At 40.8% G+C, this 22,489-nt stretch overlaps 1 protein-coding gene across 8 annotated transcripts in view; it reads left to right on the top strand.

Annotated features, from left to right (window-relative positions):
* The window catches only part of LOC140124557 (E1A-binding protein p400-like), a 67,915-nt gene that overhangs the window by 27,452 nt on the left and 17,974 nt on the right, over window positions 1-22,489 (top strand). For all 8 annotated transcript variants that reach the window (XM_072144426.1, XM_072144429.1, XM_072144427.1 and 5 more), the window contains 20 exons: window positions 990-1,159; window positions 1,681-1,855; window positions 3,447-3,583; window positions 4,167-4,353; window positions 5,159-5,325; window positions 5,789-5,949; window positions 6,147-6,311; window positions 6,460-6,621; window positions 7,008-7,099; window positions 9,310-9,599; window positions 9,708-9,910; window positions 11,165-11,334; window positions 11,907-12,103; window positions 12,191-12,302; window positions 15,068-15,211; window positions 15,304-15,453; window positions 19,797-19,880; window positions 20,301-20,432; window positions 20,540-20,584; window positions 20,667-20,820. In XM_072144426.1, the coding sequence (XP_072000527.1) occupies window positions 990-1,159; window positions 1,681-1,855; window positions 3,447-3,583; window positions 4,167-4,353; window positions 5,159-5,325; window positions 5,789-5,949; window positions 6,147-6,311; window positions 6,460-6,621; window positions 7,008-7,099; window positions 9,310-9,599; window positions 9,708-9,910; window positions 11,165-11,334; window positions 11,907-12,103; window positions 12,191-12,302; window positions 15,068-15,211; window positions 15,304-15,453; window positions 19,797-19,880; window positions 20,301-20,432; window positions 20,540-20,584; window positions 20,667-20,820 (3,097 nt within the window). The remainder of the gene's footprint in view (window positions 1-989; window positions 1,160-1,680; window positions 1,856-3,446; window positions 3,584-4,166; window positions 4,354-5,158; window positions 5,326-5,788; window positions 5,950-6,146; window positions 6,312-6,459; window positions 6,622-7,007; window positions 7,100-9,309; window positions 9,600-9,707; window positions 9,911-11,164; window positions 11,335-11,906; window positions 12,104-12,190; window positions 12,303-15,067; window positions 15,212-15,303; window positions 15,454-19,796; window positions 19,881-20,300; window positions 20,433-20,539; window positions 20,585-20,666; window positions 20,821-22,489) is intronic.

The following is a 22,489-nucleotide window of genomic DNA, read 5'->3' on the forward strand; positions in this document are numbered from 1 at the left end:
TCTAGATTAGTTTAAAGCTAACTCTGAAGTTACCTGACCTAAAATAGTTTTAGCTCAGCTGGAGAGGGATTTAGACAAGAATTCGGATACCTATAGGATGCTGCTGGCTTCTTCCTAGCCTGAGATCCAGCCTGATCAGCCCTACTTGTAAAATCCTCTTCAGCTTCTCTAGTAGATGGTGCGTATATCCTGGTTATGACATTATCTAAGGGCACTGAGGCCAAAGCAACTTCCCCCACTTCCCATAATGCTGAGCGCATTCACATGAACCACAACTAGCGGCCCAACTAATCAGGATACAGAAATGGAGGCTGAAGCTTCTCCTCAGCATTACTACTATACAACACAGATGTATTACACACAAACATATACACAAATATGCAATGTTACACAGATAGACCTTTAATCCAATGCAACCTTACAACTACTATACACATTGTCTGGTAACATGGGTGTGTCAGCCAGGCTGTTCACATATGTTTCACACAGCACACACTACAGCAGCCGTGACACAAATTTCTGTACATAAAGGGGTGTTCCAGTGCACAGTCATATTTAAAATAGAGAGTCCAACAGAAGTGGGTCACACTCCCCATTTAAAAGGTGCACCAGAAAAAAGGTTGTTGCAAAGGGCTACAGATTTTTAATGAACTGAAGATACATCTAACCAGCAGAAAAGCCAAGAAAAGTCCCAAAAAAATAGATGGACAAAGCCAGGCTTATGGAACTTGGCCCCATTGAGATTTTCTGGATTTGTTTTCACATTTAGGTCTACCTATGATGTCACTTACAGGGCTCTCTCATCTTTTTAATTTGGGAGTACTTGCACAATTAGTGGCTGACTAAATCCTTTTTTCCCCACTGTATTTGGGCAATGTCCTCTGATCTATAATGTACACAATATACCCTTATTCATTTAGTTAGTCTTACTTTTATAATTTGCCACCAATCCAGTTTTTTTTAAATGTCTCTAAATTTGTTTATTATAGAGATGGGAGGAGCCCAACCACTTCCATGTTTGCATCACCTCTTACAAGCAGCTGTTCAAGGGACTTCATGCGTTCATGAAGATGAGATGGAAATACCTGGTCTTAGATGAAGTCCATCAGATCCGAAACATGAATGAGAAGCACTGGGATGCCATCTTTAATCTTCCAAGGTTCCAATCTTCATGTTTTATAAAGAGATTTTCCTAATAATAACACTAACCAGAGGATAGTTGGTTGATCGGATAATCAGGGCCCCTCATCACAAGAACTGGGGTCCCTGAATGACATGCTCAGTATTGTGCTTTTCACTTCTATAGACCTGGTGCAATGACAATCTATAGCAGCAATGGCAAACCTTTTAGAGACTGATTGTCCAAACTACATTTAAAATATATCAGTGTCTCATATCTTCAAGTACTCTATATTGTAAATATTCATAACTAATGTTCTGGTAAAAATATGAGAATTAATAATGAACCAGGTCTTGTATACCATATCATATACGAGGTAATATGAGGTGAGAAATGTTAATGTCTGATCCCTGGATGGCCATTTTTAAGGCCTTTTCAATTTCCAGAGGACTCAAGTAACACACAGCAGCAATAAGAGTTAAGGAATAGGACAAGCAGTATTGTTGAGATAGCCATATCTATTGATTTTTAGTTTCTTAAACTATGTATTTTCTTCGTAGCCAGAACCGACTGCTTCTAAGGGACACCCCACTGCAAAATACATGGAGAGATCACTGGACCATGGTGCATTTTTTAATCCCTGGAATATCCAAGCCTTACCAAGATTTCCCACTAAAATCCAGTGGAGAAGAAAGCCAGGAAAATTGCCACAAGCTTTTCATCATGTTGCACAGGGTGGGTTTTTTTGCTCACTAAGAATTTCCAGTTACTTCAAGTGTCCCTATTCATGTGTTGTTTAAATTGAACCATGTCCTACATTTTGTACTGTTATTTTTATAAACTATTATTATTGACATTTCTGACACACTGCTCCTAGTTATTCTTTTTACAAGACTTAAACCAGGAGTGGATCCTACAGGTTAACAGAATGGAAAGATTTGTACTTCCATTTCTGATTTTGGCATCTAGATACTGATGCTAAATACTGAGCAGAATACTACATTTTACACAGTTTATTGCTGTTTAACTCTTTTCTTATATTAGCTATTTTGCTTTCTGATAGAAGCTAAGCATTGGGAAGACACTCTGTGCACACTCTGATCTATACGATGTGATAAATACAGTAAACTAGTAGTATGTTAGATACGTGCCTGAATAAGCCATAGGGAGGCCTTTGGTTTGTCCTGTAGAAATTACCATTGAGTGTAACCCAATATAAATATAAGCTGAGGTCCCTACCCCCCGCCAGTATATCGCTTGCCAGCCCCTGCCCCCTAGTATATAGCCAGCCAGCCCTGCCCCCTATTATATAGCCAGCTAGCCCCCTGCCCCAGTATATAGCTTGCCAGCCCATGCCCCCAGTATATGGCCTGCCAGACCCTATCTAGCAGTATATAGCTATTCATCCCCCTGCCCCCCAGTATATAGCCTGCCTGCCCATGCCCTTAGTATATAGCTACTCAGCCCATTCCCCCCAGTATATAAGCTGCCAGTCCATGCCCTGAAGTAAATAGTCTGCCACCCCATTCCCCCAATATATAGCCAGCCAGATGCCTGCCCCTCCAGTATATAGCCTGCTGGCCCATGCCCCCCGTGTATAGCCTGCCAGCCCATGCCCCCAGTGTATAGACTGCCAGCCCATGCTCTCCAGTATACAGCCAGCCGGCCCCTGTCCCCCAGTACATAATCTGCTTGCCCTTGCCATCTTGTATATAGCTTGACAGGCCCCTGCCTCCCAGTATATAGCCAGCCAGCGCCTGCCCCCCAGTTTATATCCAGACAGCACATGCCCCCCAGTACATAGCCAGTACCCTGTCCCCAGTATGCCCAGCACATAAAAAAAAATAAACTTAGTGCTCACCTTTCCGACGACCACCCGTAGGTTGCTGTGGGCAGGCAGCATCAGGTCTGTGCTTGATGGGTGTGCACACATAATGATGTCAGTAAGCGGCCCGGACCTGTCAGAACTGAGTTTATTTTTTATAGACTCGGGTATAAGCCAAGTTTGATTTTTTTTCCAGCACTGCCTGATAGACCACAGCCATGTGCCTGCTACTGCCTGAAACTAATACTGTAACAGGCACACGACTGTTTTCAGTCCATCAAAATCTATACTAGGGCTTTGCAACATGGTTTTTGGCTGACATGGCCAATATCCTGAGCAGCATCCACTCTGATTGTTTGGCTTGGTTTGTAGGGCATATGGCTGACTCTGTGTCTCCTCTTGATTTCAGTGAAGAAATCTGTACCAAAATCCTCTTGGTGAACTAGCCTTAAGAATTGAAAGCTATGTATATTTTGGTGACTGATATATTTTTCTTTACAGACTGTTCGGCCTTTCATATTACGAAGATCAAAAAGAGATGTTGAAAAGCAACTCACAAAAAAATATGAACATGTCCTAAAGTGTCGTCTTTCCAATCGCCAGAGAGCATTATATGAGGATGTCATTTTACAGCCAGGGTACAGCATGTCTTACATTACTTATTTCAATACGTGTTACTTATAAGTGGTTTACTCTGTACTTCAGTCTGTTGATTTTCTCAGTGTGGAGCAGACACAGGACAGAAGATGGCTGCCGGTTACATGTCCACATCACATGTCCTGCACCTGCCTGGGCAGGTCATGTGATCACCACTATGTTTGGCTGTAGTCTGTTAGTTGCAGTGCATCCAGTATGGTCAGTGTTTTGCTAATGTACAATGATGGCAGTTACACATCATTACTGTGGTAACAGGGCAGGACAATCAGTTACATCATCACTGGGAGCAGAGCAGAAGATGGAGGAGGAGTTACAGGGAACTAGGATCATGGGACTTGTTGTTTCCAGTGACATTGAGTTTTGTTATATTTATTTATTTAGAGCATTATGGAGTTTTGTATCAGACGTTTATATTCCCGGAATACCCCTTTAACTTTATAAATGTAATATTCAGCGGTGCAGATCAAGTTACGGTATCTGCTGGGATAATTGTGGATAATTTGTGGGTTTCTAACATGTTCCTTGTATTTCACTTTCTGATCAATGACAACTTGTTTTGGACAGAACTCAGGATTCCCTGAAGGGAGGACATTTTGTCAGTGTCCTTCATGTCTTGATGCAGTTACAAAGGATCTGTAACCATCCAAATTTGGTGGATCCCCGGTCTGGACATTCATCTTATGCATTTGAGCCTCTGAAATATGAGACTTCATCACTTGTTTTCCAAGCATTAGAACATGATCACTGGAAGGTAAGATCAATATCCACTTAGAGAAGCAAACAAAAAATAATAGACGAGCCAATCAGTTTATTGCTGTAGTTTTTGTTCATCCTTCCCATAGTCATCTTAGGCTTTCACCTAGCTATGAATATTTTGTTTTCCCTTTTTTCAGTACATATATTTTTTAATTGAATATGTTATGAATAATTACTTTAGTTAATATTGTTAAGGTCCAGAAATCTATGCATATTAATAATTAATAAGATTATTGCAAAGGTAGAGTTAAAAGTTCTTTCTACATTCATGGAGGAGCTAAGAAGCTGAATACGTGCTGTTTATCATTGTATAAATTGCTTAATCTTAAAAAACTACACTACACTTTATCTAGCTAATATACTATAATATATGATCATTACATTATCAATACGAAACTGGAGCTACTGCGCTTGCGCAGAACTCAAAAGGAGGCGGACCACTACAGAAGTGTGAGGGTGACAAGAAAGGAGGGACCGCAGAGGCTACTGGGGCGTGGAGTACCCTTTGCCACCATTGCCCAGAGAGGCTAATCCATGCCCCAGTAGCCTCTCCCAATAACTATCTAGAGAAAGTGTAGTTTCGTTTAGATAGTAGTTTAGGATAGATTAAGGCTTGGCACGGTACTATCATCAGATCTACCTTTATAGTTAGGTAGATTTCCTTTAAGTCCAGCTGGTATTTATTTCCTACTCCAAGTTACAGCAAATGACAGTAGATTAGATCTGTAAGTCTCACATCCATTATCCATTGTATACAAGTTCACTCTTTTACTGTGACTGATTCCATGTTCATTAAACAGAAGCCGGATCTCTCTCGCTTTGATCTTCTGGGACTAGAAAATAAAATGACACATTATGAGGCACAAGTTGTGCCTGTCCTAAAGGTGACAAGAAGACTAATGGAGGAAATTTACAGCTCTCCTGAACCTATGCCTCCACCTCCCCCAGTGAAAATTAAACCAAACAGGTATATTGCCTATATTCTTTCTGTTGTATTTTGTAATAAATAGTGTTGTAAAAAAAACTGTGACTCAAAAAGAGTGTCAAAGAAATGTCTAAAAATAATCCCTAGGGGCCTGTACACCAAACCTGTGATAAGTGCACATAAATGACTTCTTTCTGCTGGGCTACACTATAACTTACTATTAGAAACCGTATTCTTCTTTGCGTAGTTCATCCACCTACCCTCACATATAGATTGTAAACCTACACAGGAATCCTCCCTCCACTTGTTCCAGATCACTGTAGTTTTTTCTCATTTGTTCGTAATGTAATGTATATGAACAATACTTTTTATGGGGACATGGGGGAGCCAGAAAAAGTGCCCCTGATGTCAGGTTCCATTTAAGGAAGGGTACAAGACAGTGTACGTATTCCATATTGCTGTGTTAAGTTGGTAACCTATAAATGTTGCACCTTTGACTATACAGGTTATTTCAACCAGTTCCTTATGGCCAAAAGCCAGAAGGGAGAACAGTGGCTTTCTCCAATACTCCGGCTTCCCGACTTGTTACCACCACTACTGCCACTGTAACCCAGCAGGGCCAGGCTCGAGGACGGTCCCCTGTCACAACATCCTCTACAAATCAAGGTATGAAAAGCGACGCTCTATCAGGTGCAAGACCATATGTTATTAAAGAGTTAATTACAGAAAGTAAATAACCTTTGACCTGTGAACTAGCACACACCATACATTCATGTCTCATTTTTGTGAAACCTGAATTCACCACTGTCATGGCTACCATTATGTGCGGTTTGTTTTTTTTCCATTTAATATTTCCCCTGCAGGCGGTGAGGTGGTAAAAATCGCCCAGCTGGCCTCATCTGGTGCAGCGCAGGGCAGAATAGCACAGCCCAAAACCCCAGTTACCCTGCAATTCCAAGGAAACACATTTACACTGTCCCAGAGCCAACTGCGCCAGCTCACTGCTGGGCAACCACTGCAGCTGCAAGGTATCTGCTCTATAGATCTGTGCCTGCTGGATGAGAAAATGGGTTACCATTATTCTCCTAGTGGGGACACATCAGATTAAGACATGATCTTTAATTCTACTGAAAGTATGAATGTATGTAAGCATTTTCTATGTTTCTACCCTCACAGGGAGCGTTCTTCAGATTGTTTCAGCTCCTGGGCAACAGTATCTTCGACCCCCTGGGCCTGTAGTAATGCAGACAGTGGCACAAGGAGCCTCCATTCAGAATGCAATAAACACTTTGGGAAACCAGCATGCTGCCAGCTTACCCTCTATGACTGCTCAAACAGGTGTGCAAAATAGTTACTATTTATCATAGAAAATCTCATTGATTTTGCTGGTATTGTGCAGTATTGTGATTATCCACAGGAAGATTCGTGTAGCAAATACACATTTAGCTACATCATGGGTGAATTCTCCATTAAACGAATCCTGCAACTAGTGTGTGTAATATGTGTTACAGTAATATGTGTATATAGAAACATCACTACCTTTATATGACATTTCTGACTTATTAACGTTATTTAAGGTTTTCTAACAATACATGAAATAATAAATGTTCTGTCATTTAATTCCAGATGAATATTTACTAAATGCAGGCATTAGATACATTTGTATACATAAGATACAAGAGTAGGCTGTGACATTTTACACTGTGTTGAATTACATGTTACAGGAATTCAAGGTAGAAGCATTTTGCCTTACCCTGGTGGAGGTGATCCTGCATCTTCTCTCAAAACCTCACAGAGTTCACTTACCCCAGCACAGGTAATTCCATTATGTGAATATATTTTTACATCTTAAAGTAACTTTATTGCCAATATGGATAACATCTATAAAAGAAGAATATTATGTATTTGTTATTTAGTATCCTGGTCAGTGTTTTGCCGCAGTTATATTCAATGTAGCTGACTAAAGAGCTTAAATCCCAGGTTTACATGATGGCAATAGATTTGCTAATCTAGTTTCTGTCACAGCAGCATACATGTCATGCTGGAGTGACTTAAATTTCAGTCTTGTAAGTAAGTCACATATCATCAGAAATGAGACTCAGACTCCCCACGCCAAAATCCCTATATAACTCCAACAAACGAACAGAAAAACATGGACTGATGACGTACCCGGTTCAGGTACAATGCGCGTCTCGCCACAACTATTTTATTGTTATTTTATCACAGTTTATTTTAAATGTTTTTAGCATTCAAAAAAAAAAGTGTAAAAAAATTCCAGAAACGGGCACTGAACTGGAATTTATTATTATTCTTGTAATTAAAGGAAACCTAACATTTGATTTCATGCATTGTGAACCAATCATACCTTGAGAATGCTGTATCTACACTGATGCAGAAACATATCTTGATCCCTGTTTCATTCATATCTTGTTTTAACATATCTTGTTTAATCCCTGGTTGGGGTTTTGCTCAAAAAACTATTCTAAAATTCAGGACCTTGAGAAAGCTGGGTTGAATGCTGGCTGCCGTTCATAAACACATTACACGGAGATTCCTAAACTGTGCAGACAAGACTAATCAACCTGAGCTACCGAGCAGCGAACTGCGCAGGCGCCAGGTGTACGGCTCACAGCGCAGGTGCAAGGTTTCCTGTGCAGTGAGCTGACATCACACTGAGAACTGGCAGAAAGTGGGAGGGGAAATGAGTGAATCATTAGCTGCGGGGGCCAACTGGAGACGTATGTAAGTGAGCAGGCGAGCGGTGAAATTTGAAATGCGGCATCACCCCAGGACGTGGCAAGGACTTGGATCTGGGTAATCTTTAGCAGGGGATAGTATGGGAGGGGAGCAGAGCTGTTAATCAGGGTGTCATGTAGTGTGCTCTGCAAGGCCTATTCAGACCTGTCACCTGTAAAATTATGACTTCTGGTGATAGGTTCTCTTTAACAGAGTGGGCTAACACTGTTTTAGCCCAGTTTGCTAAAGTGACAGGGAGCTGAAATAATCATCTAATTGTCAGAATGAGAAAACCCTCTGAAAACAGTGCTGTGTTCAAAACACACACATCACCTTAAAAAGGGTTTTCCATGAATATGAACCCCCCCCCCCCAGAAGGCCAGCGGGGGGTTGACAGATACTTACCCCGCACATCTGTGATACTTTTGTTTTTGGGCCCTGTGCCCAACTGGAAGTTGCAACACAAGACCCGCTTTACCCATTGACTGGCCGACTTGGACCAGATGAGGATACCATGTCCTTTGGAAAAAAGGAAGTGACATCCCTTGTCGCAGGAGGCCAGTCATTGGATGAAGTCAGTCCTGTGACTCTCTGAAACTTTCAGTTGGGTGCAGAACCCAAAACCAAAAGTACCATAGGTATGCAGGAACTGGGAGAAGGATATATATGTTTTTTTTGCCTAAGAAAATCCCTCTAAATTTGAAGATTACAGAAGATTAAAAAAAATATCCCCCTTTTTTTCTTTCCCTTATCTGCTATATACATATATAAAGCATACACAATGAAAGACGAGGCATGAGAAGCGCCATTAAAAACAGTTAAAGGGGTTCTACGAGAATCTCGGGAAACAATAAAATGAAGCATTATACCCTGCTGCAGTGCCATGCCGCCCCTCCATGGGCCTATAGAGGCCAAACTGCTTCATCAATAAGAGAATTAAAAAAAACACCAAAATGAACATTACTTACTGATCACCTCTGGAGTGACTTCCACAGATCTGCCACTACTGAGGTCCAAATGGGTGGAGGCGGCCACCGAGGCCACTGATTGGCCCAGCAGTGACTTGCCCACTCATGGGACACAGCTTCACAACACAGCTGCTCTGGATGAACAAATACATAGGAAAGTTATGTTTTCCATTTGTTGTCATATTCAAGCAGCAAAGCATTTGCTTCAGACAACCTCTATAATATTATAAAATATCTGATAAACATGTTTAAAATAAAACCTGTTGATAAAGAATGTGAATATTTGCAGTGTGATTTTATTGTCATTACCTTATTTCTGCAGGATTTAGTGGAAGAAAAGCAGCGTATAGTAAGAGAGCGCCTGGAGCGACTGTTTACATGTAATGAACGGCGCTGTGCACAGACCCCCGTTTATGGGAATGACCTGTTATCACTTTGTCAAATCCAATCTTCTAGAATTGATCCATCCATGAAAGAGACACAGTGGGGATGGGTGGGATCTGTGAACTGCCTTTTATCGTCTCACTCTTCCAAAGACATTACTGACCCTCTGGGGCAACTTATTCTATCTCCAGAGCAGCAGGAGGCAATACTGGAACCCCTTGCAAGAAGGTGAGCATATAATAGTTCACAAGGTCACAACGCTTCTTACTTGTTTTTATATGTGTTGTGGTTATGCTGGTGTTAAAACTTCCCTTTTAATATCTCTTTGATCTATAGTGCATTGTGTATGGTGCCTGCTGTTGTTGCTCCTCCTCCAATTTTGACAGTGCCACATCCTCCCCCCTTTTATACCCACAACATGAAGATGCTAAGTCACACTTTGAAGGAGAAAGCAGAACCATACATGCAACGCTTGCGAGAGCGAACATTTCCTAACTGTGTCCAGACTCCTGACCCACGGCTCATCCAGTGTGATTCAGGTTGGTTACATGATGTGAAAGGTTCAAGTGTTCCTGTACCCATAATAGTACGTACTGGTAGGCTGATTAGATTGTGAGCCCATTAGAAAAAGGGACCGATTTGGCAATCTCTATGTAGCGTTGTGTAATCTGTGTGCGCTATGTAAATAAAGGAATTATTATTATTATAATTTAATGCCCCAAAGCCTGGTGACATTATTTCTCAGACAACATTCACTACATAAGTTTATCTGTAAATAATTCTAATGACCTTTAAATGGGTTTCCATTCATCTTAACAAACAATGAGAAATGGTTTACAGTCAAATATATGAATTTCTAATGTATTATTGACAGTTGGGAATAGAAGAAGTCACTAAGTAGAGGAAGCATGGGGATTGTAGATCCTTAGATGTCACTTCACTTACTGTAATCCCTAAAAGCATTAAAACAATTGTAAATGTATGGCGATCTTCCAGGCTATCAGCGGCGCCAATCACTCACAATAATTCCTTTTCATAAACGAATATCTTTATTCATAGGCTGAATAATACACTTTTTGAGCCCGGACCAGACTTTTCCTCAGTTATATACAGCAACAATTGTGCAGCCCAGATCTGGGCAAGATAATGATTGTGAGATGAGATGTACTTATGTATCACATATGTTCTTGAAAATATTTTCTCCTATGAAAACCCCTCCATCTTAAACTAAAGCTTTACTCTACGTGTTGATTCATGATGAGATTCAATACACAATGGGGGTCATTTACTAAGGGGCTGATTTGTGTTTTTGCGTCGGGTTAACCGAATTTTTCCGTTTTGCATCGATTTTCCCTGTATTGCCCTGGGATTTCGGCGCATCGGCGTCGGTATGCATGCAACGGAAATCGGGGGCTTGGCCGTACGAAAACCCGACGGATTCGGAGAAACTGACGAATTTTTTTTTAAAAAGTGTCGTTGGACACGCGCTTACCTTCACCCGACAATGGATCCTGAACTTCGGCGGACTTCAGCGCAGCAGCTACACCTGGTGGACGTCGGAGGAACTGCATTAGTGAATCGCCGGAAGACCCGAATCCACCGCAGAGAATGCGCCGCTGGATCGCGAATGGACCGGGTAAGTAAATCTGCCCCAATGTGTATTGAACAACTTTTACCAGTGATCTTTATTACCTGGTAGAAATGGCCATTTTGTTTCTGCGCACAACTTTATTTTGTGTCGACATCATATATAAGATTACATTTATATTGAATTTTTCTCTTCTTGCACACAGGAAAGCTTGAAGCATTATCCATACTTCTCCGGAAACTGAGGTCCGAGAGTCGACGAGTTTTGATTTTCTCTCAGATGCTGCTCATGCTAGACATACTGGAGACCTTCCTGGACATTAACAGTTTCACTTTCTTGAGGATTGATGAGTTTGCAAACTACGAACAGTGCCATGTATGTGGTAGCATAAGCTTTCTTCACACTTGCGTTTGTCAGCTTCTGTTTTTCCCTTCCATTATTTATAGCTGGAAAAAAATTAGCTCAGAATTCTGCATTATCTTTTTCCACTATAAAAAACTGAAATGTAAACAGTAACAGAAGGAGAACTAAGGTTTTTTGCTCAAAGAGTTAGGCTGCTTTTAAACAGCTGTTGTGGGGATGCATATTTTGATATACACTACCATAGACGACTATGGTGCCCGGCGGTGGTACGGTGTTCACACACGTGTGGCACCATACCGTGCCATGCACGAAAAAGGATAGAGCATGCTTTTCTCTTTTTTACGGCGAGGTGCCGTGTATCACTACGGAGAGGAGTCCTTATGCAGGTGACTTGCAGACAATAATTACTGCATAGCCAAAAGCCTTATTAGGTTCACCCATTTACAATGTTACGTTCCTAACGGTGGCCAAAACCTCTGTCCTTTATGTTCTATTTCCAAACTCCATTTGCTGGTGCAGCCCATATATCCCTATTATATTATGACACAGAGTAACCAGTGTTTGTTGAAATTGTCTTAACACAGGAATTAATGAGGAGCTTTAACCAAGACCCTCGGATATTCTGCATTTTAATATCAACCCAGAGCCATTCTCTTGATGTTCCCTATGTGGAAGCCGACACAGCAATCTTCTATGACAGTGACTTAAATCCAGTGATGGACTCTAGAGCTCAAGCATGGTGTGATCAGATTGGCAGGACAAAAGATATCCACATATATAGGTAGGAGCATAGTTTTTTAAGAAATTAATATTGAAAATACTTCCTGCATTGTTTTATCGTTATTAAGTGTAGCCTTTCTGAACACAGGCTCATAAGTGGAAATTCGGTTGAAGAGAAACTGCTGAAAAATGGAACCAAGGATTTGATTCGAGAAGTTGCGGCTCAGGGAAATGACTTTTCTATGGCGTTTTTAACACAGGTACATTTATAATTGAATGCATGGAAGTGTTGTCCTTATTTTGACTATACATTTAGAATTAACCTTCATTCACATGCTAAATTCCTCTGATACATAAAAATATGTATATCCATAATCCTACAATGGCTAAATATTGCTGAGGTGGAATCCATCACTATACACGGGCCACAACAAAGCTATATTCTCTTGTTTTACTGTGTTGTGGCCAATGGCAGTAGTATGTCATTGTGGTAAGTACTCTCCACTACTCTGGAGGTATTAATCAAAACCATTTAGGGGAAGCAAAGAAACTACTGATCTACGTGGTCAATGCTTTATGGAAATTGTGGTTAGATATGTTCTTTATATACAGGCGGTCCCCTACTTAAGAACACTCGACTTACATACGACCCCTAGTTACAAACGGACCTCTGGATATTGGTAATTTATTGTACTTTAGTCCTAGGCTACAATAATCAGCTGTAATAGTTATCACAGGTGTCTGTAATGAAGATTTATTGTTAATATTGATTCTTATGACAATCCAACATTTTTAAAATCCAGTTGTCACAGAGACCAAAAAAGTTCTGTCTGGGATTACAATGATAAAATATACAGTTCCGACTTACATACAAACTCAACTTAAGAACAAACCTACAGACCCTATCTTGTATGTAACCCGGGGACTGCCTGTATTGTATAAACTTGTATAAACTTGTGCTGAAAATTCCCCACTCGGTCTATCCTCGGGTATATAAAAAAAATAAACTAAAATAAAGTACTCAACATTCCGGTGCCCAGGGCAGCTCCTCTTCTTTGTTGATGAAAGAAAGCGGCTTACATCATAGTATGTGTGCTGGGCGGACCGTGCTCACGGACCCGTCGCTGACCTGGAGTTGGCGCCAGAGCACATTAAGAAAGAAATGGAGCAAACCAGGGCGTCGGAATGGTGATTACTCAATTTATTTTTTTATGTGCTAGCCATACTGCGGGCAGGCAGGCTATATTTTCCAGGGGGATGGCAATACACTAAAGGGGGCTGGCTATATACTAAAGGGACGGAGGGCAGGCAGGCTACATACTAAAGGGAGGGCAGGCTAGCTTTATACTAAAGGGGGACAGGCTGGCTATATACTAAAGGAGGGGCTGGCTATATACTAAGGGGGGAAGGAAGGCTGGCTATATACTAAAGGATGGTAGACTGGCTATATACTAAACGGGGCTGACTGGCTATATACAACAGGGGGCTGGCTGTATACAACAGGGGGCTGGCTATATAATACAGGGGGCTGGCTGGATATATACTACTCAGAGCTAGCTGTATACTACAGGTGGCTGGCTATATACTACAGGTGGATGGCTATATACTAAAGGGGGCAGGCTGGCTATATACTTAAGAGGGGCAGGCTGTCTATATACTAAACGGGGGGCAGGCTGGCTATATACTAAAGGGAGGGCAGGCTGGCTATATACTAAAGGGAGGGCAGGCTGGCTATATACTAAAGGGGGACAGGCTGGCTATATACTAAAGGGGGGCTGGCTATATACTAAAGGGGGGGCTGGCTATATACTAAGAGGGGAAGGCTGGCTATATACTAAAAGAGGGTAGACTGGCTATATACTAAATGGGGCTGACTGGCTATATACAACAGGGAGCTGGCTGTATACAACAGGGAGCTGGCTGTATACAACAGGGGGCTGGCTATATAATACAGGGGGCTGGCTGGATATATACTACTCGGAGCTAGCTGTATACTACAGGTGGCTGGCTATATACTACTGGTGGATGGCTATATACAAAAGGGGGCAGGCTGTCTATATACTAAATGGGGGGCAGGCTGGCTATATACTAAAGGGGGGCAGGCTGGCTATATACTAAAGGGGGGTATACTGGCTATATACTAAACAGGGCTGACTGGCTATATACTACAGGGGTCAGACTATACAACAGGGGGCTGGTTGGATATATACTACTTGGAGCTAGCTATTTACTACAGGTAGCTGACTATATATTACCGGGGGCTGGCTAATACTACTAGGAGCTAGCTATATACAACTGGGGGCTGGCTGGCTATATACTACTGAGGGCTAGCTGGCTATATACTAGAGAGGCTGTGACCAATTTATTTCCCACCCTAGGGTTATCAGCTGTGTCTGCTCTATGCGAATAGACTGCACCAGTCGCTCGTATGTTTCACATCTGCTCAATTTCTGCCTTTTTGCATTGTTTTTGCAGAGGAAATTCTCAGATACCTCAAACATAAAATTGAGCAAAAACTTCAAAATTGAGCAAAATCTCCCCCCTGTAGTAGCAATGGACCGCACAATCTCCTACGTGGTGTAGTTTTGCAATAAAATTTGCGTTCTTTTGAAAATTCTTAGTTGATAAATGTGGTGTTGCACGATGTTGCGCACTCTGTGGTGTATTTTTTTTCCCACCATTGCGTGACTTTAGAGTCGTTTCTCGCTAAAAAAATAATGCAAAAACGATGCTTGTGCAAAAATTTTAGACAATTATAGGCCAAGAGGCCACATAGGACTAATGATAAATCTCCCCATGGAATCTATTTGTATATATAGATGTATAAATAGTTATATAGAGATAGATACACACGGATTACTGCAGGTTTTACCCAAATTTCTACATTTAATGTGAAAATTAGAAGATGTTTGATGACAATTGGCCAAGTAGCTTTAATGAATCGGTTTTGATACTAAAGTTGTGTGAGATGAGTTGCTGACTCATAGTATTATTACCTAGAAATCGCAATCTTTTTCTTTCCCAGCAAACCATTCATGAACTGTTTGAGCTTTATTCACCCCTGGAAGACTCCGGATTTGGAGTAAAGGCAGAAGAATTTGTAATGCTTTCTCAAGAGCCACCTCCAGCTGAGACAATAGCTACAAAATTTGCCAAACCATTTATAGAGGTAGGAAGAAATTGTTCTGCTGATGGAATCACATGAGGTGTGTTATCTCTACAAATAAAAAATATATAACCTTTTTGTGCTAAACTATAAAGGCTTTGAAGAGCATTGAACATGCACCTGAGATAGACATGGAGACATCTGTACCTGAGACACAGAGCGAGCAAGACAGCAAGGTGGAAGAAACAGGGAGCCATTCAGAGGAAATCTCAGAATTAAAGGAGCTGGCTGTAGTGGTGGAACAGGTACTAAACTAACAAATATTGTATGTTGTCCAAAACAGCAGATTTTGAATAATGTTTAAATTTCCCTCTAAACAAGGATTGTAGCTGTAAAAATATGAAATTTGGCCAATTGCTAATTTAAAGGCAATCTACTATCAAAATCAACCATGATGAACCAATGACACTTACTCATAGATCCAGGTGACTGCTAAACGTATTATATTTGTTATCCATGGCTTCCTTCCTCCTAAAATCAACTATTAAAATGAATCTGAATGGCTCTGGATGGTGTTACCAGAGCCCCTCCATGGTGTAGCTTTAAAGGCTGAAACACTGTGCAGCAACGCTTCCCCCACCTACTATGTGTTGAAACTTCCTCTGCTGCAGTGAGATTACATCAGGCAGAGGGAGGGGGAAGTGCTGAGGGAGCAGAGGTGGGGGGAGATATCCTGTGAAGCTGCAGCACAGAAGGGCTCTGGTAACGCCCCTTATGGGTGATTAGCATAATGTTAAACGTTTATTTTAGAAGGAAGAAGGCCATGGCTAACAAATATAAGAAGATTACTGCAGTCACAGTGCCTGAATCTATGAGTAAGTGCCCCTGGTTTGGCATGCTTAATTTTGGTGTTACTTATATTTTAGGAACTATTTATTTTATTCTCCATGTCATTATGTGGCATGTCCATAATTCTGGACAGATAATAAAAAAAAAAAACTTACAAATATGATGGTCTATGACAAAAAGAATATATAATTTAATATATTTGTTTATAGCAGTTGTATATGATTACTCATAGATAAGTTGACAGATGCATTTCCCAGTGAAACATGACGAGGAAGGGTTTTGGAAGGTTTTAAATACACGCAAAGTGTCCGGGGCACAGAGTGACATGTAGTCTGTCACCTGATCTATGAGCAGTTATATATAGAGGCAGCTGCTATACACAGATATATTAGGCTTTGTGTTCAGTACCACATTATACAAGAATAGAAGTGGTGACTTCATTGTATTATAGCGCCGCCTACTGTTCAAACTGTTTATTGAAAGAAGAAGAAGGGTTTTAACACTTTTCTTTGGTACTTCTATAATAAAAGCTATACAACATTGCAATTGTTAGTGGGAATGAAGTATATATATATTATCTGCCATAGGGAATTTGGGTACACAAACTTTATATACATCAAATCTCTAGTCACTGGGATACAGATGTCTGACACATTTTTGTCAAGTCTTTGGCATATTGTCACAGATCAATCTTTTGATTTCCAAGCTCATGGAACACTTGTTTTATTCTCCACTTACTCGCTAACTCCCTCCTTGACCTCCTACAATATGTTTTTGTACCATGAAATCTACTGAAACTGCTCTTTCTAAAGTCTCCAATGATCTCCTCACTGCTAAATGCAAAGGTGACTCTTCTCTCCTCATTCTTCTGGATCTCTCGGCAGCGTTCGATACTGTGGACCACCAGCTCCTCCTCAGGATGCTTCACTCCATTGGCCTAAAGGACACTGAACTCTTATGTTTTTTTCAGTGTCTCCTTTTCTGGATCTTTCTCTTCTCCTCTTCCTCTCAGTGTCGGGGTTTCTCAGGGCTCGGTCCTAGGTCCTCCTCTCTTCTCCCTCTATACTGCCCCCATTGGACAGACCATCAGCAGATTTGGTTTCCAATATCATCTCTATGCTGATGACACCCAGCTATAGACTTCCGCATATAACATCACCCCTGCCTTACTCCAGAACACTAGTGATTGTCTCCCTGCTGTCTCTAACATCATGTCCTCTCTCCTCTTGAAACTTAATCTTTCTAACACTGAACTTATTATCGTTTCACCTTCTACTAACCAACCCAACCCTGACCTCTCCATCTCTGTCTGTGTGATTACCATAAACCCGAGGCTGGCAGCAGGCCCGCTGTTTTAGGATTGTGCTGGACTCCGACCTCTCCTTTGAATAATCCATTAAAACACTTGAACCCTACTGCTTCATGCACCTCAATAGCATTTCCAGAATTCACCCGTTTCTTACAACAGCAACCTCTAAAACTTTAATTGTCACTATAATTCATTCTTGCCTAGACTACTGAAACTCCCTACTAATCATTCTTCTACTTACTGTACTCTCTCAATCTATTCTTAATGCAGCAGTCAGACTTGTCTTTCAGGCCAAATGCTACATGGATGCCTCCAGTCTGTGCCATTTGCTGCACCGGTTACCCGTCACCTTTCGAATACAGTTTAACCTAATCACCCTCATACACAAAGCTCTGCATAAAGCTGCACCTTCCTACCTCTTATCTGTCTTTATCACCCATACTGTGCTCTGATCTGCCAGTGATCTTAGGTAATTTTTTTTTTAAATTAGAACCCCCCCCCACTCACGTCCCTCCATGCTGCAGCAATTCTCTTGAATACCCTACCCTTGAATATTAGATTAATACCCAACCTAAAACCAATCTCTTCAGGCAGGCCTATCACATTCCCTGACTATCTTATCAATAACCAACCCTGAGTTTTCCTTCCATCTGTTATCCGGCAAGCACTAGATACCAAGCTGCAGGCTTCTCTGCAGTTCTTTTCACCTAGGACCCTGTTTATAAGATTGCGGCTGGTGAGTAGCAGCATTATTTATCTATTTATTAAATTATTTTATTTATTCTGTTCCCTTATAAAGAATGGCTGGACCATTATACAAGTTCTTGTACCTCTTGTGGCACCCACTCATCCTCATGGACTGTAAGCTCTTGTGAGCAGGGACCTCACTCCTATTGTTTCATATGACTATGTTTTTACTCTACGAGGGGGGTTCTATAAGTACCTGTGTTAGAAATGAAGACACCATCTTTTCCCCAAAAAATTTTTATTTTTCAACATGGTCCCCTTTTAGAAATATACACTTCTCCCAACATTCCTGACATTTTTTAACCCCTCCAAAAAATAGGATTTGTTGAACAAAATATGCCTCTGTCTGGGCGATGACTTCCTCGTATGAGCTAAATTTTTTTCCTGGGAGCCATTTCTTCATGATAAGGAACAAGAAAAAGTTGCAGGGAGCCAGATCGGGTGAATACGAGGGGTTGGGACAGCAATTCATAACGCAATTCATGCAGTTTTTGCGGATGAATGTCCTGGTGCGTTATTGTGTTGAAACAGCACCTTCTTTTAGCCAAATGCGGCCGTGTCTCCTTCAATTTTTTGTCGAAGCGGTGCAATAATTCACTGTAGTATTGTCCACTGATCGTTTTTCCTTTTTCTAAAAAATCCATGAGGATGACGCCGTTCGCATCCCAAAAAAAGTCGTGGCCATGACTTTTCCGGTAAAATATTCTTCGCCTTCTTTGTAGCAGATTCACCAGGAGACATCCATTGTTTTGATTGTCGCTTAGTTTCTGGTGTGTAATGATGAATCCAGGTTTCATCAGCTGTGACTCCTTTATCAAAAACTCCTTCGGATCTCGCTTAAATTGGTCCAAACACTGCTTCAATGTTAACAGCCGCATCCTCTTGTTGTCTGCCGTGAGCAATCGGGGCACCCATCGGGCCGACAATTTTTTCATTGCCAACTTATCATGTAAAATATTAATTGCCGTTCTGGTCGACACACCTATGGCCTCTGCTACTTTGCTCTATTTCGTTCGTTGATCAGCGAGTATCATGTTGTGGACTTTTTGAATGATTTCCTCGGTAACCACGTCTGTCAGACGTCCTGGTCGCTCCTCATCAAAAACGTATGTTAGCCTACTTTTTAATTCGTTGAACCAATATCTAACTGTGGTCATAGATGGCGAAGTGTCCCCACAAACAGCATCCAACTTTGCTTTTATCTTCTTACAATTTTTCCCATCAAAATAAAAAAGCGAATTACCGAACGATACTGCTCTTTTTCCATTTTAGCGAAAATCACCAAACACGTCTTACTCAAATGGCTGCCAAATCCAAACTAACCTATCAATCAGTCTGCAATTTGTTTTGCCGTCGTTTGATAGATGGTAGCACACATTGTTAACGCCAACTTCCCTCAGGAACGCCCTCGTCGTCAAACATGGCTACTTATTGGACCTCCCTTGTATAATGTCTGTATATATACCCCAGGACCTGTAAACCTCTGCAGAATATGATAGTGCTAAATAAATAGTAATTTATTTATTTATATGTTACCAATATTTATTAAATAATACTAAATAAAAGGTGACCAAAAATCAAAATCAGGGTATCCAGTCAAGTCAGAAGCAAATCTATGGCTCTGTCACTTTCATTTGTCACAGATTGGCTTAGTGTTTGAAAGGATGTTTTGTGAACATGTGTCTCGTACCTTTTCTATGAAGTTCATATATCATTAAACATGACTCCTGCTGTGTCTTTCAGCTTACCCCCATTGAGAAGTATGCCTTGAACTACCTCGAGGAATTCTATACATCAAATGCTACAGAAAAGCCGGAGAAAACAGAGGTCAGTATATGTTATTCCCTCTTACCTGCTGGAGAAAAGGATGGTTACAACTTAACTCCAGCAATGCCGATTCTATTTATCATGGCCCTCACTAAACCTTATACATTCGATATTTGAATATGTGGCCATAAATAGATTCAATGAAAAAACTATGCAGGTGCATACTGAAGCACATACTACAGATAAATGAAGATAGTGGTTTGTTTAACATATTACACTTGGTTATACTGTACATTCTCCTTGCTGTCTTCAGGTTTGATAGACTAGATGGAAAGTCCAGGCTCAAAGGTTTTCCCTATAGTCTTGTATCTGATTAACATTCTGGTGCTTAGAAAGATAGATGCTGTCATCGTTGCACATTTATAGAAAACACTCATTGTATTTGTTACTGCTTTAAGAAACATTTAAATTTTTTCATAGGATCTAAACATGGCAAAGAAAAAATGGGAAGTGCAGAAGTTAAAGGAAGAGAAGGAATGGGAGGAGAAAATGTCTTGCGAAGAAGCAGATGAAGAACTATTGACCTACACCAGAGAAGATGCCTATAATAAGGTAGACTCATAAATATACTTGGGTGACTTGCAGCTTGCCATGTTTCCAGTTAACAGATTGTATATGACAAAAAAACTGATATTTTAAATAATTTTCATTCCCACTAGGAATTTATCTATGATAATCCAGAGGGACAGACAGAGGTTATGCCAGTAAGTGTCAAGATATGGTTAATAATATGTCATAATTGGACGCTGTGCAATGCACCTCTAACGCTTTTCATATCCTGTTCAGATCTGGACACCACCTACTCCCCCACAAGACGAGAATGACATTTATATTGACTCTGTGATGTGCCTGATGTATGACACCAACCCAATGCCAGAATCTAAGCTACCACCGGTCTATGTGAGGAAAGAACACAAGAGACATAAGACAGATCCAGCAGGTTGGTTTGTGATAATTGTCCAAATATTAAAGAACTGTTGTTTACTATACAGGCAGTCCCAGGGTTACATACAAGATAAGGTCCATCGGTTTGTTCTTAAGTTGAATTTGTATGTAAGTCGAAACTGTATATTTTATAATTGTAGCTCCAGACAAAAATTTTTTTTGCCCCAGTGACAATTGGAGTTTCAAAATTTTTTGCTTTAATTGGACCAAGGATTAATAATCAAGCTTCATTACAGCTGATCATTGCAGTCTGGGACAATAGTGAAGCATTCAGAGAGCTTCATTCAGAGAGGTCACAGTGTGCAGAGCGGTCTGTCTTTAACTAGCGGTCGTCTGTAAGTCAGGTGTCCTTAAGTAGGGGACCACCTGTATAGTCATATTCATATATAGGCAAGTATTTTTTTATCATTTAGTTCATTGAATGGCATAAGAGAGTATACAAATATTTTAGCAAAAGTAAGTACAGAGACACCCTTTATGCTCACAGGCGCCGGGGAATATACAAATATTTTAAAGAGGGCATTCAAAAATGTAAATCTGACGGGTCATCTGTAGCCTTCAACAATTACAAAACACTTACCAAAATCTGTAAGAAGGAAATAAAATCAGCCAAAATACAAAATCAAAGACAGGTAGCCAAAGATAGCAAAACAAATCGCCTGCAAGCTTAATGCAACTGTGGGAAAAATCTTGGAAGGATTGCTAAAAGACTACATACAGGAGTATGTGACATCACATGATCTGCTTCTGTGAAGAGGTGAGCAGATGCCTGGATGTAGGAGCTGTTGTGGATATTGTGTTCTTGGACTTTGCAAAGGCATTTCACACCGTCCCTCATAGATGCCTGATGGGTAAAATAAGGTCAATTGGTTTGGCAGGAATCATTTGCAATTTGATTGAGAACTGGCTGAAGGATCGTATCCAGAGAGTTGTGGTCAATGATTCCTACTCGGAATTTTCACCAGTTATAAGTGGTGTACCCCTTGGTTCTGCACTACTATTTAATATATTTATTAATGATATAGAGATAGGAATTTAAAGCACCGTATCTATTTTTGCAGATGACACCAAGCTGTGTAGTGTAATACAGTCTATGGAGGATGTTCATAGGCTGCAGGGTGACTTGGACAAACTGAGTGTTTGGTCATCCACTTGGCAAATGACGTTTAATGTGGATAAATGCACGGGGGGGCTAATAATCCTCATGCAACATATGTCCTTGGGGGAGTAAATCTGTGAGAGTCCCTTGTTGAGAAGGAGCTCGGATTACTAGTAGATAATAGATCAAATAACATCATGTAATGTCAATTAGCCGCCTCTAAAGCCAGTAGGATCTTGTCATGTATCAAAAGTGGTATGGACTCTCGGGATAGGGATGTAATATTATCACTGTACAAGGCATTGGTTCGGTCTCACCTGGAATATGCTGTCCAGTTCTGGGCACCGGTCCACAAAAAGGATGCCCTGGAGCTGGAGAGGGTTCAACAAAAGAGCCACAAAAATGATAAGGGGTATGGAGGGTCTCAGTTATGGGGAAAGATTAAAACAACTAGATTTATTTAGTCTGGAAAAGAGACGACTACGAGGGGACATGATTAATTAATTTAAATATATGAATGGTCCATACAAAAATATGATGCCTCAGGCACTGGTCAATGCAGGGA

Source organism: Engystomops pustulosus, chromosome 1 (genome assembly GCF_040894005.1).
Source record: "Engystomops pustulosus chromosome 1, aEngPut4.maternal, whole genome shotgun sequence".
Taxonomy (NCBI): Eukaryota; Metazoa; Chordata; class Amphibia; order Anura; family Leptodactylidae; genus Engystomops; species Engystomops pustulosus.